This window comes from Monomorium pharaonis, chromosome 1, assembly GCF_013373865.1.
Source record: "Monomorium pharaonis isolate MP-MQ-018 chromosome 1, ASM1337386v2, whole genome shotgun sequence".
Lineage (NCBI taxonomy): Eukaryota > Metazoa > Arthropoda > Insecta > Hymenoptera > Formicidae > Monomorium > Monomorium pharaonis.
The window spans coordinates 25790864-25810082 of NC_050467.1; the positions used below are offsets into that span (position 1 = coordinate 25790864).

At 28.3% G+C, this 19219-nt stretch overlaps 2 protein-coding genes across 4 annotated transcripts; one reads left to right on the top strand and one right to left on the bottom strand.

Moving 5' to 3' along the window:
- The first annotated feature begins 617 nt into the window (after positions 1–617).
- On the top strand, positions 618–16168 carry LOC105838458 (NADP-dependent malic enzyme). 2 transcript variants are annotated; one of them, XM_012684031.3, is made up of 11 exons: positions 618–761; positions 7287–7455; positions 8263–8421; positions 8490–8671; positions 9442–9751; positions 10325–10507; positions 10851–11076; positions 11141–11283; positions 11627–11921; positions 12035–12179; positions 13033–16168. In XM_012684031.3, exons 1-11 carry the CDS (start codon positions 736–738, stop codon positions 13070–13072), a joined length of 1878 nt encoding a protein of 625 aa, XP_012539485.1. In that variant the 5' UTR covers positions 618–735; the 3' UTR covers positions 13073–16168. The 2 variants fall into 2 exon arrangements, with proteins under 2 accessions (XP_012539485.1, XP_012539486.1); XM_012684032.3 differs by having other exon boundaries at positions 736–761; positions 14770–16168.
- A 95-nt stretch (positions 16169–16263) lies between these two features.
- On the bottom strand, positions 16264–19185 carry LOC105838459 (RWD domain-containing protein 1). 2 transcript variants are annotated; one of them, XM_012684034.3, is made up of 4 exons: positions 18985–19185; positions 18065–18414; positions 17640–17763; positions 16264–17011 (listed from the first exon to the last, which is right to left on the bottom strand). In XM_012684034.3, exons 1-4 carry the CDS (start codon positions 19052–19054, stop codon positions 16899–16901), a joined length of 657 nt encoding a protein of 218 aa, XP_012539488.1. In that variant the 5' UTR covers positions 19055–19185; the 3' UTR covers positions 16264–16898. The 2 variants fall into 2 exon arrangements, with proteins under 2 accessions (XP_012539488.1, XP_012539487.1); XM_012684033.3 differs by having other exon boundaries at positions 17577–17763.
- Positions 19186–19219: the final 34 nt, after the last annotated feature.

Here is a 19219-nt window from a genome sequence, read left to right on the forward strand (position 1 = left end):
ATTTATACTTGAATGCATCTATATAATAATATCCTATGGTCTCACTTTTGAGATGAATTTCCTGCTAATTCGTCAAATGTGTCAAATGTCCCGAATTTAACAAAAAAAGGCTGTTTAAAAATTATTTTATAAGTTTTATAAATTATATAATGGTACTTAATACATTTAAATGAGAACTATTGTGATTGTGTGTCGACTTTACTTTTGTTCCTTTCTCCACATGTGCTGCACATCTAAAAAAGCTAGCAAAAATGCTCGATATTGTTTCATTATATTAACAAATTAATAGTCTGCATTTGCCAATTAATCAGTGATGCCAAATCGCAGAGACGAGTTTTTTAAGCAACTTTTTAAGAATACCTTTTAATTTATAAACTACAAAGGACTAATTCAACTTGTGTTATTGCGTAGTTGTAGACAAATAATTATAATAATCGTCGTTTCAAGTATGCAAAACAGAAAATAGAAAAGTAATAGCGTCGAGAGGACGACGAGGACTACATATCGGATTTTCGAATTTCTCTCGACGGAGTGTCATACACCTTTTAATACCTTTTGGCGCGCCTATGTCGCGCCACCGCACCGGTGAAACCCGTAAAAAACCCTCGCGCGACACGAGCGCGACGTGAAGCGCAAGCAAGCAGCAGTGCCAGCATCTTCGAGAACGCGCAGTCGCGCGTCAATCCTGTCGGGTGGGAGGTGTGATCAGCTGCGTGCGAACACGAGGGGAACGAGATGTTCGTCCTGCAGAGATCTATATTGTGAGTACCAGAGGGAAATTTTTACTCCCGAACTTTTCCGAGGGTCTACTCGATCTCTCTTTCTCTCTCTCTCTCTCTCTCTCTCTCTCTCTCTCTCTGGTCAACATCGCGCGATGGGCCGTCGACGGACACAGGCGACACGGAGAGCGCGACAGGGCGAGCGCCCTGATTCCTCCTCATGGGGCGTGCAAAGAGGACACGGAAGGGACGTACTCGTCCCTTACTTGTAACTTGACGCAAGCATGACGGGTCGCAATAAAGTAAAAGCTGTAAATAGGACCGCCCCGACAGCTATCACGATCAATATCAGGCGAAACCAGATTCACCGTGTCTTTTGTTGTCCAGGTCTCTTAAACCCTGTGGTCTTTCTTTCTCGTCTGCTTTTGCGCTATCTCTAGCCTTCACCTGGGTACCTCAATCGTGACCTTGGCCTTGATCGTTGAAATCTACTCTAGTGAACATGGTGTTGAAAAGAATTCTTTTAAATCTCTTCAAAATTACGTCAAAAACATTGTTTTATAATATGAATTTTCTATGATTAATAATACTGATCAGTAACATTGAATTATTATAGTAAAGTATACATACTGAGAGAGTATACATTTTACTCAACCCAATATTCTCTGTCATTTCTGCGATTTCTATTATTTTTTGCGCCATCCATGATTGAGGAACCATACTAACAAAAAAATATTGACAAATTCTCTTCACATAATCATTATCATTTTGAATATTCCTACCACATAATAGTGATACTGATGCTCAAAAATAAAAAAATTTGCATCACCGTCGATATTTAGTATTTAATCCATTAATATTAACCACACACAATCAATAATTTTGTTATTAATTTGTTGGTACTAACAATATTGACCGTGTAAGTCCAGGTCTCCCTGTAAAGTGTCTTTTATGTATATATAAAAGAGCTCTTTATATTTTCTTATAGATTTGCAATTTTTTTAGATGATTATTTAAGTGTCATTTTTTCCTTAAAAATTTATATATTAGAAAACTTATTTTGTGATATTGTTACGTTATCTTAAAGATTGTCGGACATCCTACTGTTTGTTTTTCTTAATAACATTTTGCGGCTGATTGGGCCGAAAATCTTTTTTTCATGCTACTCTCACCGATTTAACAAGGTTTCATGATGCCAAAAATATTTGTCCACATCTTGTGGAAATTTATCGTATAAGTGTATGTATCACATGTCTTGGGAATCTTTATCTTGAACTAGTTAAATATTGATACAATTAAGTAAACACTGATGTCAGAATCCTTAGACAACAAAAAATAACTGCAAACAAATCTCGATTTGCTTCAAAAAATTTTTTTAATGGTTTCAAATTGATCAAAATTGAATTGATGATTATTATTAATTTGAATGCAAAAACTTACGCAGCCAAGTGATTCTTCTTCACGATTCGTCTCGTTTTGCTCCATTTGATATTTTTCATTGCTGCTGTTATGACGATATGTCGAGAAAATGTTAATATTCGGAACGAATTTTTATTTATGAAACATTCCGCGTTTTTCGCATTTTCTGAATTAAATTAAATACAGAGCAACGTTGTTTTACATGTTAATTGTCCTGTCGGTTCTATCGCGAAATAGAAATTGGCGGAAATAACTGATTATGAGTAATCACGTGAATCAAAGTCAAGGTAAAAACGGAGGCCGTCCGGAAACTGTTGTATCAAGGACGTACACAGTTGCATACAATGGATTCGGGCGCGTTAAACAAACTTTCCTTTATTTACATCCAAATTTCATATAAGCTTAATAAGGTTGTAAAATAATTTTTATAAAAATTCAACAAAATTTGCTATAAAAAAATAATTTGTCAATTTAATAAATGTTATTCTGTGATTTATTATGATTTTAAGGATAACGTGCCCGTGGAAAGAATCGTGCAGAAAATCTTTTTTTTGCAAGATAATCTCAAAAAACTAAATATTTAAATAAAAATAATCTTGTTGAAATTAATATTATATCAAATTCTTTAAAAAAGAGTTAATTTTTTATATGTAAATAAGCATATAATTTCTTGTTGTATTTGAAATAGTGATTGTTAAATAGAATATATTAGTTCTAATTTAATACTAATCTCTTTTTGTATAATAAATGTGTAAATATAAATTTATAATGCTCAAATACAAATTCAATTAATTTTTTGGCGGCATTGATCCGTTTTCGTCGAAAATTTTTAAAAATTATAGTTAATTACGAACGCGCAATTAACTGCGATATGTATTATACTATTGAAATTATCTGCGCTTGGTTTTGAAACAATCGATAACAGAAACATAAGTATGATTGCAATGTGTCTTACCCAGTCTTACCTAAGTAATTTTGTTCACGATGAAGCAAACGTCTGTATAAATGTACTCGGTAATGTGTCAGTGTGTTACATTTTCACTCAATCCAGTTAACGTTATCCGACGTATGTTCATTCGCAACTCGTGAGATGCGTTTGATCGATTATTCTGGCAAACTAATCGAGCGTCGTTTCCTGGTAATACGACAATTTTGTGATCTATACGCATATTCTTTCATTTCGTAAGTAGTATAATATAAAATGCGAATAAAGTATTGGATATGAAACAAAAACTTATGCGACTTACATATTTATATAAAAAGTATTGTACTCTACAGCGAGAGAATTTTCTCTTTGAATTTACCCTTAACATCATCAAGAGATTTTAGTATAATTTTAATAAATTTTAGTAAAATTTGTTAAATTTACTATAAAATTTGTTATATTTAATAAAAGTTACTATAATTTTAGTGAAATTTAATAAAATTTGTTGCAAAAGAATAATTTGTCAATTTAATAAGATATCCTATAATTATCATGATTTTAAGGATAAATTCTAAGAATAAGTTTTCTCTGTGTATATATTAGCTAAAGCAGTCTAATTAAAAATATTTTTAATTTAATAACAATATCAATGAAACAATATTATAATAAATAACATTTCATCAAAATATGACATATTTGTTTCATTAGTAGTGTTATTCTGAATTAACTAAATTATTTTCAATGAAACTGTTGTTAATTAATCCTTATAGTATTAGTTAACTTAGTTTATATTTACCGTATTAGTTTATATTTATAGTATTAGTTAAGCAATTAGACACAGTGAAAATGTAATTTCCTAATTCGAAGATTTATTATCTAAGTAAATAATGCAATTCCTAATTTACTCTGATAAAATCTAATGTCAGCAAGATAAGAGTCTCTTTAGAACTTTGCTTATAGTACGTTAATCGATAGAAAAAGCGTTGTCACAGTCAATCAGATCTAGATAGAAAAAGTAAATCGGAGTACGAAATAATACCCGCACTTCAACACAAACTATTACAAAAACTTCGGTTACGTCATACTTGAGATCTTGTCGTCTTACATCACTGATGACTGTGATCTCTGTCAGATATTTATAAATCCACTTAAGTTGGTGAGAAAAATTGAATAAATATGAAACTGCAATTATACCGTACGTGAGTCATCTAATTTATTTTTTTATTAATAATTTTTATCGGAGTATAGTTAACAAACTTTTCTTTAATCTCCATCCATGTAGCAATACGCGTGCACAAATGTTAGGAAAACTCCTTCATTTATATTTAACAAAGTATTATCGATACGAAACACAAATCTGTATTTAAATATTAAGATTCAATAAAATTTTCGAGTTTTAAATATTGTAGCTAAGGCTTAATGATTTAAGATTTTCAAGCAAATTTAATATGGGCGTGTAAACTAATTAACAGGTCGGAACTGTTACTTTTTTTTCTTTCTTCTCTTTTTTTAATGCCAAGTGTCTCGAAGTCACAATCCCGATGAGCGTTTGCTACAATCACATTTGTAAATATACGTGAGAGAATGCAATTTTATAATTCGTAATGCTGACAAAGAACGTTCGACATAAATACATATTTAAAACGCTAACATTCGTTATAAATTACTTTAATTTAGAACACAACACATTTCTGTTTTGTGAGAAAAAATGTCACATGGATTCGAGCAGCTGCACTAGCGTTAACAAACACGGCGTGTATTAATATAACTACCATATTCCGAAATTATAATTAAAAGAAGCTTATTAAATGTATACGCTATCCACTTCGACCAATTTCGCGCTTCGGTCGTTTCTACAAAATTGGCTTTATGCCACGAAAATAATAATAGCGTAGCCTGCTTTGGGGAGGAACCGTCGTCATTGAATAATATGACGAGCACATGACCTGCATGCTTCGGAACATTTAAAAATAAGATGCTTTTGTCATTTGTTTCCATAGAAAATTTCGGTGAAAATAAAACTCACGAGGCATTGATCATTACGTTGGTCTTATTATGGAATTGTTCGGATTCTAATGGACTCCGACAGAAATATTATTCTGTTTTCTTTAAAAAATACAATAGAAATCTAGGAAATAATTGAATAATTCGGAATTCATTTCGAAAACTTCCATGCATAAGTATTTAACATTCTGGGAACTACCCTTTACACTAGAAAAGATATTTTCGATTAAATCTGTAAAACTTCTAATTATATTTATTTGACATTAACTTTAGTTATATTCTTTTTTTTTTTATTAAAAAGTTATGCTAACCTAATAAAATTTAATAAAATTATTATCAAGAAATATATTCAACAAGACGAAATTAATTAAGTTTATTTGATAATTTAAAAAATTTTAATTTTTTTGCTTATATTTTTTAACAGACTTATAGATTAAATCTACTAATTTACTAATTTTTCTATGCAACCAAATTTTTTTTAATGATATATTCTCTTGATTCTCTTCTATGATAGCACATCATCTTTTACACGATCTAATGTATCTCATTGCAAATTAAAGGGCGAATTTAATGTTGATATTCCACGATTTCTTATCTAATCGCTTTCTATGTATCATATATACAGTAGACTTTATCATCGATGAGTAATAAAGAGAGAATCATTGTGCAAGATTAAATGCGGCTCGAATTTCCACACATTTTTCGCTTCTAATTGACATTCAAACGGTAATAAAATCGAGTCTCGTAAAACGTAAGATCATGCTAACTTAGCACTAATAAATGTTAATGTATGCGTATCAATAATTCTTTCAACAGAAAATTTCAATAAACTTGACGTTTTATTAAATTTGATGAAATTTCTATGAATACTCAATGAAATTTTAATTATATTTCACTAAAAAGATTATTTTTTACACTTATTGAAAAACATATATTTTAATTTAAAAAATTCAGTGAAAATGTAATGAAATTTTAATAAAAAATTATTAATACATTTTAATGAAAGAATATAATGATTTTATCGACATTAGAATGAAAAATTATTACAGATATTTGCTATAATGACAAATTAATAATATTTTAGTAACTCTAACAAATTTTTAATAACATTTGATAAAATCACTATCCAAATGTTTCAACATAAAATTCAATAAAATGTTATCGAAATTCATCAATATTTCATTAAAATTTTTTCATCAGGAAAGAATTGCATATTTATAGAGAAATAACGTCGGGAATTTTAAACAGTTTATGAATTAAACATTTATATGATATTGACAGATGCTCGTATAATATGAAATTTGTCGTCAACGACTAGCAAGATAGTGTGTGCACAAACCACTTCGATAACAGCGGTTTATCTGACATTTCTGATGAATCGACATTCCACACCATTCCCTAAATTAAATCGTCTCATAAAGTGGCATCTCATTGTTTGCTCATTGTTGTTTAATAAGCGTTCGAGAATATAACAAACAAAAAAAAAGATCTTATCTCTCGTAAAAAAAACTATTGGATTCTCACTTACAAAGCCATTTCATTTTTCGTTAAATGACTCATCAAGTTGTTAACTGTGCTTAATTAGTCGGCAACAGTTGGTGTCACACACAATGGACATCAACTATAGTACTTTATCAACAATAAAATAAAACTTCTTCAATTATCTTTAAAACTTGATATAAATGAAAAACTAACATTAAATTGTTGAAAATATGTAATTTGCTTTAATTTTTTGTTTTATCGAATTTTAACCATCTCTTTAAAAAAATGTTAATAATAAAATTTAATAAGTGGTATGTAAAATCATTACGTACTTATCACATTTGACTTAACTTATGTCGTCTCTGACAAAGAATCAATTATGGGTATCATTTTAATCACTGGCTATCTAGATTACGTCAAGATTGGGTAACAACCAATTGAAAAATTATAAAAATTTAATAATAAATTTAAAAAGTTATTACCTTTTAACTTAACTTAATTAGTTAATTTTAACTTCAACTAGTTATTTTATTTATAAAATACATAAATACCTTAACTTGTTAACTTTTTTCCTAAATTAAAAATTTTGCTATAAAAAATACAATTCTATATTGAAAAAAAAAACAAAATTTCTTTGTTATTTTATATATGCTTAATTTATAAATAAAATATTAAATATTAAATTTGATTGTGTTTTAAATATACAATTAATGCAAATTTCCTACGCATATTTTTAGATCGGCCAGTAGCAGAAACTATGGAGGATCATGGACACGTGCGCTGCCACCTTTGCATATTGCCGTGAAGGACGTTCAACAAAGAGACATTCACGAAGTTTCGGGAGATGTGGTACCAATAAATATGGTAAAGGGTATCGGTCATCTCAGAGATCCTAGACTGAATAAGGTAACTTGTTATTTTTTTCTTATTCCTTTGCTTAAGGATGTATCGGACTGAAGTTCAAAATGGTACAAAGTTGCTAAAAATTTGTGAAATTGTTCTTTTAGTTTCCCTAATATACTGTAAAAAATTGAAAACGCATTCACTAAACGGTTGCTGAGTTATAACTATTTTAATTTTCACTGATTTTACATGGTATCCTTTTCTATCTTATGGAAAAAGACGATCTTGACGGATGAAATAGCTAAAAAAATATAGAAGAATAATATCAGTTTTGAATTTTTTTGTACATCTAGTATATGAAGAGATGAAAATATCTGCCAAGTTTCAATTGTCTTCACTACACCGTTTTAAAGAAATAAAATATAACTTGAGATAATTGTGCATTTTCACTGTCAAAAGTTTAAACTCATAAGTGAAAAAAATCGCAAATACGTTTGTTGTACGAAAAATACCTTTGTAAGAGTAAAAATAAGACTCCAACTATCGTTCAAGTTTCTTACATCTAGATTTACTATGCGTTAGGCGTAGATATTTAAGTATTTCAAATTTCATGCATTTTTGTCTAAGATTGTATGTCCAGTACATCCTTAGTCTTTTGCTTTCTTCAGTACAGTGGATATACGATTTCACATCATGTGCTTAGTTCGAAAAAATTCTCGGAAATTAAAAAAAAAAAAAAACGATTTTTCTTCAATTTCCTTTTTCATATTTTTTCGTTTTTTCACCCTTAATTTACTTTTCCAAAAAATTATGAACACGTACGTCATACTATTTTTATATATTTTCGTATATTTTCCTTAATAATAACAGGGCCTGGCGTTCACTCTGAAAGAAAGAATAGCTCTTGGGATACATGGATTGCAGCCACCTAGATTTAAGACACAGGAGGAACAGCTGGCTCTATGCAAAGCCTCAGTAATGAAATACTCAGAGGATTTGAATCGATATTTATATCTTGTGGAGCTTCAGGTAAGCAGCTTTTTTGCAACCTTATCGTCACGGGGAATCTTCGTCTTTAATTTCTTCGGAATTTTTAGGAGAGGAACGAAAGATTATTTTTTCGCCTGTTAAGCGAAAACATCGAGCAGATGATGCCAATTGTCTATACACCTACTGTCGGTTTGGCTTGCCAAAAGTTCGGTGTGATATATCGTAGACCTCGCGGACTTTTCATTACTATATATGATAAGGGCCATATTTACGAGATCTTGAATAATTGGTTAGTATTAAAAGAGAGATACGTTAAACATTATTGTCATCCTTGGGGAAAAAATTCTTCATGACAGTTTTATAATATTTGTGAAAACTTTATATTTTTAATTTATAAAGACTTCTAATAAAAATCTTAAGCTTTTTCAAACTTTGTAAGTTTTCTTCAGGAAAATTATAAAATGAGAAATCGTAAAATCGAATTTCAAAATTTACATATATGTATAACACATTTTTAGAAAAAATGTTAACTTTTCAGCATTTTTGAAATTTTTGTTTCAATTTTATTTTAATTTTGTTTCAACTGTATATATAAAAAATCTGAAAAAATTTTATATAAAATTAATTATATAAAAAATCTGAATTTTCTAAAAGTTTAAAAATTACATAGAAATTGCAAAAAAAATTTAAATTTTATGTAGAAACTGTGAAAGATTATGTGTGAAAAAATTATAAGAAAAATTTTCATCAGAAGTATTTAAAAAAAAAGATGAGAATTATATTTGCTACTTGCCATTTATCATTGTCATTCTTTTAACAAGTCACATGATTAAAAACAACTGCTATTACAAAAGGAGAGCAGTTTGTGAAGGACACTCTGTAGACCGTGTGTTTAACCGGAAAGTACGCGTTCGGCGTTGGTTTGCTATAAATAGAACCCCTCGCACGCATCCGCACGTTTCGCTACATTATAATACACATGAAACTAGAAAAAAATTCAATTGCTTTACATATAATATAATGTAACTTTCAGTTATCTGATTTTTATAACATTTCTAGGCCAGAACAAGCTGTGCGGGCAATCTGCGTAACAGATGGCGAGCGAATTTTAGGTCTCGGCGACCTCGGAGCTTGCGGCATGGGTATCCCCGTTGGAAAACTAGCGCTCTATACAGCTCTGGCTGGCATTAAACCGCATCAATGTCTCCCGATCACTATTGATGTAGGCACTAATAATGAACAACTAAGAAACGATCCTCACTACATTGGTCTTAATAAGCCTAGAAGCCAAGGTGCTGAGTATGATGAATTAATCGATGAATTTATGGCTGCCTGCGTGCAAAAGTACGGACAAAACGTTCTTATTCAAGTAAGATAACATAAATAACTCTATCGTGTACACAGTTTTAAATGTTAATATATATCCAACACAATGTGAAACATTAGCAGGAAAGTTTTAATAAAATTTTGATGAATTTGTTATTTAATTAAATTTGATAAAATTTTAATAAATATGTAATGCAATTTTAATTATGTTTTATTGATAAGATTATTTTCCACTTTTACATAAAAATCAGATGACATTTTAATAAAAATTAAATAAAAATGTAATAAAATTTTAATGAAAAATTAATACTGTTTAATAAAAAATTTTATTGAAATTTTATTGAAATTGTAATGGATTTGTTTATAAAATTGCAACAAAAAATTGCAAGTATTATGTAATGACAAATTAATGATATTTTATTGAAATTACTTAAATTTTGATAAAATTTTGATAAAATTTTAATAAAACCAAAAAGATCACAAATAAGTATAAAATTTAACAAAATGTTATTAACATTTTATCATTTTTTCAGTTTTTATCGCGTCTTTGATCAAAATCTCATGAAATAACGATATAGGTACAACATAATAATGTTGTATACTTTATGTGTTTCAGTTTGAAGACTTTGGGAACCACAATGCCTTCCGTTTCTTAGACAAATACAGAGATAAATATTGCACATTCAACGATGATATACAAGGAACAGCTGCGGTTGCAGTGGCTGGAATTTTAGCGTCACAAAGGATAACTAAAAAGAGAATGGGAGATAATAAGTTTGTTTTCCTAGGTGCTGGAGAGGTTTGTAAATCGTAGGAATAGCGCAATAGTCTTATTTCAAAGATATTAAAGAGGTCCTATTTAAAAAGAAGTTCTGTTAAAGAAAAAGGAGTCACATTAACTTGTTAAATTACTTTAAGAATTTTTTTCTCATAAAATTCAATACTATTTTAAAATTTTTGTTAAAAAAACTAAAAAATTTTACAAAAATTCAGAAATGCCAATGTCAATATGTTAATCATAAATTATTCTTAAAATTTTATCAGATTCTTATGTAAAAAGAAGAATATAGAACTTTTTAAAATATTTATGCGTTTGTTTTGTAAGATTGCAATATTACAATGTTTATTCCATTCGACTGCAGGCAGCTATTGGAATAGCTGATCTTTGTGTCAAAGCAATGCAGGTTGACGGTTGCACGCAACAGCAAGCACGCGACAATATTTGGATGATGGACATCGACGGGTTACTCGTGAAAAATCGTCCCGAGGGTAATTTGGAAGGTCACAAGATCTGGTATGCGAAAGACCACAAAGTGATGAAGACGTTAATCGAAGTTGTGAAAGAGATCAAACCTACTGTCCTGATAGGTAAGCATGTTTCTTAAAAAAGAAACGAGATTTTGTTCTGAACGAAACTGAAATGTTCGCATAGGCGCTGCAGCGGCAACGGGAGCATTTACTCCCGAAGTTCTAAGAGAAATGGCGAAAAACAACGAAAGGCCTTTGATCTTTGCTTTAAGTAATCCAACTAGTAAGGCTGAATGCACAGCGCAGCAGGCGTACGATCACACCGATGTATGAATATAGTACAATTTTAAATTGCATAAAGATAATGATTTTTTAAAAATGTTCATTAAATTTTGTTGATTATATTTTGTTAAATTATATGTCTATTTTGATGTGATTTTAGTAAAATTTCGTGAAAAATTCATTGATTTCAGTAAAATATAATTAATTTGTTATTATAGAGATTTGGGATTTTTTTGTTGTAATCCCAAAAATATTTATTATAATTTCAATAAAATTTTCTTATTTTTTTATTATATATGTTACAATTAAATTTTCAAGTTTTTTTTATTAAAGTTTGCTTTTTGACATATTAAATTAATCCGTCAAGCTAAACATTTATGTTTCTCAGGGTAGATGCGTATTCTCTTCGGGCTCGCCATTCGGCGAAGTAACATATAATGGGAAAACGTACAAGCCTGGACAGGGAAATAACGCATACATCTTCCCTGGTATTGCTTTAGGCGTTATCGCTACCGGCGTGCATCACATCACTGAAGATTTGTTCTTGATTTCGGCGCAGACTGTCGCCGATCACGTGAAAAATGAGGATCTCGAAAGGGGTAGCGTGTATCCACCGTTAAATAGTATTCGTGAATGTTCTATCGACATAGCAGTTAAAATAGCCGATTATGCCTACGCCAAAGGTTGGTTTTGTTACAATTCTAGAATTACTATGTGAATGAAATACTAATGGATATCATTATTTATTCTTATCATAATAATAATTTAATAATAATGATAATAACAATATCTGCAGGTGGTTTGGCAAGCGAATATCCAGAGCCGAAAGACAAGCGAAAATTCATCATAAGTAAGATGTACGACGCCAATTACGATAGTCCACTGCCAAATCTATACGAATGGCCGGGTGATTATGCTAAACCGCGTATTTTGCCGGAAAAGTAAGTATAATAAATTTGATGATTTTCTGTCAATTCTCTCAACTACGTAACGATATATGCAGCATTATTTTATAAAGTAAAATGTATTATTTTCATAAGCTGTAGAATTGAAAAAACAGATTATATCGAAATTAGTAATAGTATTACAATTCTAGACAGCATGATGCAAGTAGATAGTTAATAGTAAGTCTAATTGCATTGAACAAAATTTTTGAAGAAAACAAAAAATCTCGTCTTATTCGAGTAAATTTGCACCTTTTTCTTTTTTTAGCATTTTTTCATAATTATATAAAACTTTATAAAATGAATGAAATTATTTTGATACTGATTTTTTTATAAGCTAAACTGTTTAAGACTGTGTTATTTTGTAAAGTATTTGCAAATGCAATGATAAAATTAAATACATTATTTGATTATTTCCTTAGTAGCAATTTATTATTTCAAAATGAATGTTATGTTACAGATATTACTGAATAAAACTCTGGCAGAAAAATTTTAATAAAGATGTGCAGAAATTTTTTGTATGAAATTGTAGTAAATTTTTAATATAATGAAAAATTGCAGATTCTTTGTGTATTAACAAATTAATGACATTTTATTGAATATAATAAATTTTTTGTAAAATTTTAATAAACTTATTAATTAAAATATTCCAGAAATAATATAAAATTCAATAAAATGTCGAAATTTTATCAAAATTTTATTAGTTTTTTTACAAAGATATAATTTTATAATATGATCAATTATTTTATGCGCATAATGTATATTTCCTTCACAGTTGCTCCTTTTTGATTTGTCTATTTCTACGATAAATTTCGATAGAAACCACTGAAGCTTAATTCATCTTTTTCAGAGACACAGTAGAAATCCGTCATAATTTAAAACACCTATAACGGATTTTATCAGGCGGAGTAGTCGCAGGCTATCATTATTGTCTTTAATGATAAAAATATCGACGACTTATTGTTCTTCGATTTATAATCAATGTCACTCATGACATATACAAACAGTTGTAAAACAATTTTAATCATAAGAGAAATTACTTCATCGAACTAACACTACGGTGTTTTTCATCATCACATTTACATAAATCGAATAACGTGGCGGCATGAACCGATTGTTGATAATGTTATTGTAATAAGCTGTAATATTTTAAACAATGTAATATTTTAATATCCTTCATTTAAGTATCGATATTAAAGATAGCAATTGCTACTGAAATAATAGTTGAAAATAACTGAAGAAAGTTTGTATAGTTGCATTTTAAAATACATTGTATTATTTTACACATATTGATATTAGGAAAATTATATCAAGCAAGATAGTGATACTCTCGATAACTCTGTTATCAAAACTAATGAAATTTTAGAACTTTTTTCTGTAATGAGCTCTATTAAAAATTAATCATAGGATATTCAATAACACAATATGTTTAGGTTTCCTGACTTCTCATTTACGGATGATAATTACAAGACATGAAAAAACTTTTAATCTTTTCCTGTTATCTCTCCTGAAGATCTTCAAAGTTACCATAATCATAAAACAATCGGAGATGAATTAATTTCCGAAGCTTTAATGAGGACCGACATCTGCTTTTAGCATGAACATTTTATATTTCTATATAAATTTTTATATTTTACAATTATTACAATATTTAAAAAATTTTTTAATAAATCAATCTAAATCAAGAAAGATCACTCAAACATTAGAATTGCTTTCTTTGACATCAACGACAGATTTAATCCTAAGCATGATTTAGGAAATAATATTCGAAAGTATTTTTTCTAATATTTCTAGTATTTTTATAAGTCTGATTACAACTTAATAATAATTCCTGGGTGGGATTTAATAAATTTATTTCAAAGCTGCATTATAAAAAATTCTCTAATCTTATATCTAGAATTTTAAATACAATTCCTGGAAAAAACCGAAAAATTCTCTGAGAATTTTTTTACAAAGTTGATGAGTACACACCCTGCTTGTGTTTAAATTGCAACCTATGCTACATTAATATTTTGCTCTAAATGTGTCATAATTTTATCGTAGGAGAATGGCATGCAATACATAATGTGCAATATTAATGTTTTACAGGCTTCGCAAAATGCATCTATAATTATAACTGTTTGATAATCAAATAAGTCTCTATAATTTAGACAGCATGAATATTAAAATAATATTTAAAAAACTTTTTTACTTTTACACTTCAAAATTAAGTTTATCCAAGCGATTAAAAACACATTTTTTTCGAGAACAATCTGTTTAAAATAATAACAATAATACTTAATTTATTAAAAGTCACTTAAAACAGTAATAGATTATCTAATCAAGCAAAATTTTAATACTTTAAATAATACAATACTTTAAATGCATAATATATACCTAATTTATTATACATTTAAAATACTTGTCATATTGTTTATAGCATTAAAATCTTGCTTAAGAATCTATTATTTTACAATGTATTTTAAAAAATAATTTTTACCTACGTATGTAAAGAATTTAAAAGTGTTATTACTTATATTTACACGTCGCTTAAGTAAACTCATAGAGCTACCGTTTTGTACAACTAATTGTGTTCTTCTCCCAACAGATTATAATGCGTTGGCCAGTCTAATATCTAAACATGAGATGACCACTTTGACACAAATTTTTCAATTTAATTTCTTACAATTTCTTTGAAAAAATAAAAATTGTTATCGTAGATAATCACACAAATATTGTACTCTTTAGTATTAAGAAATTACAATTTATCGATGTTTGTTGCGTTTAAATGTACTCGATAAATATGTACTTATTTATATATTTAATGTAGTGTGACAATGTTTAACACTGCAGAATCGTACTTGAATAGTATAGACTTATTCACTACTCATTGTCCTCGACATGGATTGTCAAATATTCCAATATATTACTGATTATTTATTTTTTTTATAAGATAATTGACTTAAACGCAAACTCATTCCTATTATATATATATATATATATATATACACACACATACATACCATTCTGCATCACATGGTATGCACAGTACATGATAGTTATTTCATATTTTGTTATTTAATAAATAGCTACTTCTTGTTATATATATTTGATGCGTAATCCTTCATTGGAAATATCTGTTTCATGAATAACATACGGTAAATAAAAATTCACGAATATGACAAGATAATTTTAAGGATATATCCTGTTTTACAATTCCTGCAAAATAAAAAAATGAAAATTATTAATATTTATACTTTAAATAAACTATATATACATATGAAAAGTGTGAATAATATTGTATTTTTAATTAACACATTGTTATAATTTATTTAAAGTATAAATATAAAGGTTCTATTTAAAAATTCCGATTTTTGTCATTATTCTTTAAAAATTAGGATTTTTATTAAAATATTTTTACTTCTTATTGAAATACTTTTTGATCCTGATACAAAATTGCTAAAAAATTTTTTGCATTACTTTTAGACATTACTGTAATTTAGGACAATCTATAATTTTTTATTTTTTTATTTTGTAAATATATGTAATACACCCTTAATATCTTTTATATATATATATATATTTCATTGGAAACAAAGCGATTGTGTATTCGATTGTGGAAAAGTATCAGAAAGGAAACTGCTTTAACATTAATATATTTGTACTTTGTTACGATGCGCACTCTTATATCTTGTGGAAGAAAGCCGAGACATCTACATAATAAATTTCTGACAAAAGGCACCTATGTTATGAAATATAAATTATTTATTGATGATATTAATTGTAGATTTTATTAATTGCTGCTACAAATAAGGAACTTTTTATGTCTGTGCAATTTATGTAGAGAACCATATCATGCTGCCATGGATGAACATCTTGACAGTATATAGATATATATATCGCAGGAAATAGATTTCTCATTAAATCATGAATGTGTTTATGGATTATTACTAGATATGTAAATTATAATGTTAAAAAATTCTGAATAAATGTTAATTTTTTGTTGTTATTTCATGCATTAGTGATGAATGTTTATATCTTACATATATCTATATTGTACGTTAAATATAAGAAAAAAGCAAGGGAAAAACGAATATCAATACAAGGTATACGTTTTTTTTTAATATCATCACAACTTGTGAACATAATTGATATATACATAGGTATAAAAATTATTGTTCCTTAAATACTCCATTCTGAATTACTTCCTAATGAAATTAGTTAACGAAATATTATGTATTTTGTTTCAACCACAATGTTTCATTTATCACTGCCATTTTTTACAGATTTAACTTGCACGAACAATTCTAATACTTAAAATATATTTTTTAGTATATCGCATCTTTGCAAGAAAAGTGATACGAATCGAATTCAAACAAAATTTTTAAAAAACGAGAGAAATGATACAAGTTAAAAGAAGGAATTTTTAGAATCTAAACATTTATTTTAATACATAATAAAATAATACTATCTATATGACTTTTAGACAACTTGAAACAATTTATAATTAACTCTAAATTACTTGTGAAAAAGAGGAGGGAAAGAGGCTTCCATTTAATATCTTTAAAAAATTTTAAATACGCAATTTTTTTCTCTCCTGAATAACCATTTTCAACTTTATATTCTTTTTACAAAAGTGCGGTATACATTTTTCTTTTCCTTTTGTAATAATTCAGTGAATTTCTCAAATTTACTTTGTTCTACGTATCACTTTCCTGGCTATTGAATTAAGCTTGTTTAGGCACTATCATCCGAGATATTTGGATCATAGTCTGGGTCATCTTCATCATCGTCTAAATCCAAGTCATCCAAGTTTTGAAACAAACTCTCATCTACTTTTACAGCATCACCTATGTGATTAAAGTTGATACACAATATCAATATCTTTTAGAATAAAAATTAATTTAAGGAGACTCTTCAGCTTAAAAAAAAAAGTTACATGACTTTCTTCATATATTTTTTAATACAAAAGCTTTTAGTATCGCCATCTTCAAAATAATAAATGGTAATCAAATTTAATAAAAAATATTATTTAAATATATTTTCTAAAATAATTTATCGTTGACCTCATATTTACATCATATTTAAAAAGAATTGTATAATTCGTGTACAATACAAAAATGATGTAGTAAAAATTGATTTTTTTAAATTCTAGGATGTTTTTTAAACTTCTTTCTTATTCTTTCTTGTAAAGTTTTTACAGCGCGCGCTCTTACATATATTTTAATTGCAAAATTACTTCAAATTTTTGTTTAAGAATTTGCTATTTTAGTTATTAAAAAACAAAAAATTTGATAAAAATTTAAAAATATATTAGTCATCAATGTTATTTTCAAAATTTAATCAAGTTTTTATATTATATGAAAAATTGGAGAACTTCCTTAAAAAAATAAAAGACAAAGCATAATAAGTTACCATCGTCTAAGAATTTAAGATCCGACTGATCCAATGTCTTGTCGGTCATAAACAATTCCTTGCCTGTTAATTTTTTGCCCTCGCGATCCGCCAATTCTTTCCGTTTCGTATAACCCATTTCTTCATCAAATTTCTCTTTCCAACTTAGGAAGGATTCCACGGTTACGCGAGTTCCTTCAAATCGTCTCTATGAAAACAAAAAACAATACAATAATTCTGATCATTTTTAGAGGGAAAAAATATAGAAAAGTACAATAATGACAATGGACTTAATTAAATCATTTCATTCAATTATTATTATCATGATTATTTACTAGAGTCCTTAATTGTGAAAGAAATCTTTTGACCATTGACGTAAAGAACAATAAAAGTGACATCGTCCTAAAAAATATAATTAGAAAAACAAGGAAATATAAGAAAACCTAATTGGGAAAAAATGTTCCCAATTTCTAAAATCTTTTCAGATTAAGAATAAATACTAATCTTACCCTTTCTGCCTCCTCTTCCTCTTTCAGCTTTTGTGCCGCTGTCTCTTCTCTCCTCAATTTTATTTCGTCCCACTGTACATTGAGCCATTCTTGAGCTGCACTGACCAATGTAAAAACCATTACCATTCCAAGATTCTCATTCATCTGTTCCATCAGGTGCGCCTTTAACTTCTCGTCGTCACCATTCTCGAAATTCTCTTGCTCCACAATTGAAATGAGCAGTGGTTCATCTGGATACTTAGATGTATATGTAAACTCTAATCGACAGCTGAGACCATTAACAGTTTCACGTTCGTATTCCTCTGTCTTGATCGGTATGGCAAATATATAAAATGGTTCCGTCGCTAAAACTATATGATGTATATGCTTATATTATTTGTGATAAACAGTAATTTTTATTATTCAATATTATTATTTGGTAACTCATCTCATCTAAGATTACCAAACATTCTACTTTAGAAGAATATATTTCATAATTTAATCTTTGTATTTTGTCTTACTATATTTAAATAAAAACATTAAATATTTTACTTTTGCAGTTTTTAATTTTAACTCAGTTGTTCATATAAACTGGAAAATAGTGTCTGTTCATGATATTCATAACAAGCAAAACAGAAGGTTGATTAAAAATGAAAAATTTGACAATGTTAAAATTCACAATAGAAATTGTTATGGTAAAATTATTTTTTAACAAATTTTTTATTTAAAAAAAGGCAATAAAAGAAAATTGTTATTGATATATTTTGATAAAATAATGTAATTATAAAATTTTAATGTAAGAAATCTTGATTTTTTTTGTCTTTCGTTAACATTTTCTACAGACGAAAATTCCTTTTTCATGATATTTGATAATCCTAATTTTGTCTGCTTCAGGTAAAGTTTGTAGGTTAGAACAGGTTGAAATTTTGATAAATATGTACTTTCCAACTCCCCACAATAAATCGACTCTAAAGCCTCAATCTCGTTATGCTGTTCGTCCTTGTAATCCATACTTGACAAAATAAAAACAATTTGTAATTCTTATGAGACTAAAGTTAAAAGTATACGATTCGCAACTTTCAACAGGCAACCAAACATCGTATCAGACCATTGCACGCAATAAGCTAAATTAGCTGAATGGGGTTTGGTAACTTACTAAGTTACCAGCGCGCAGCA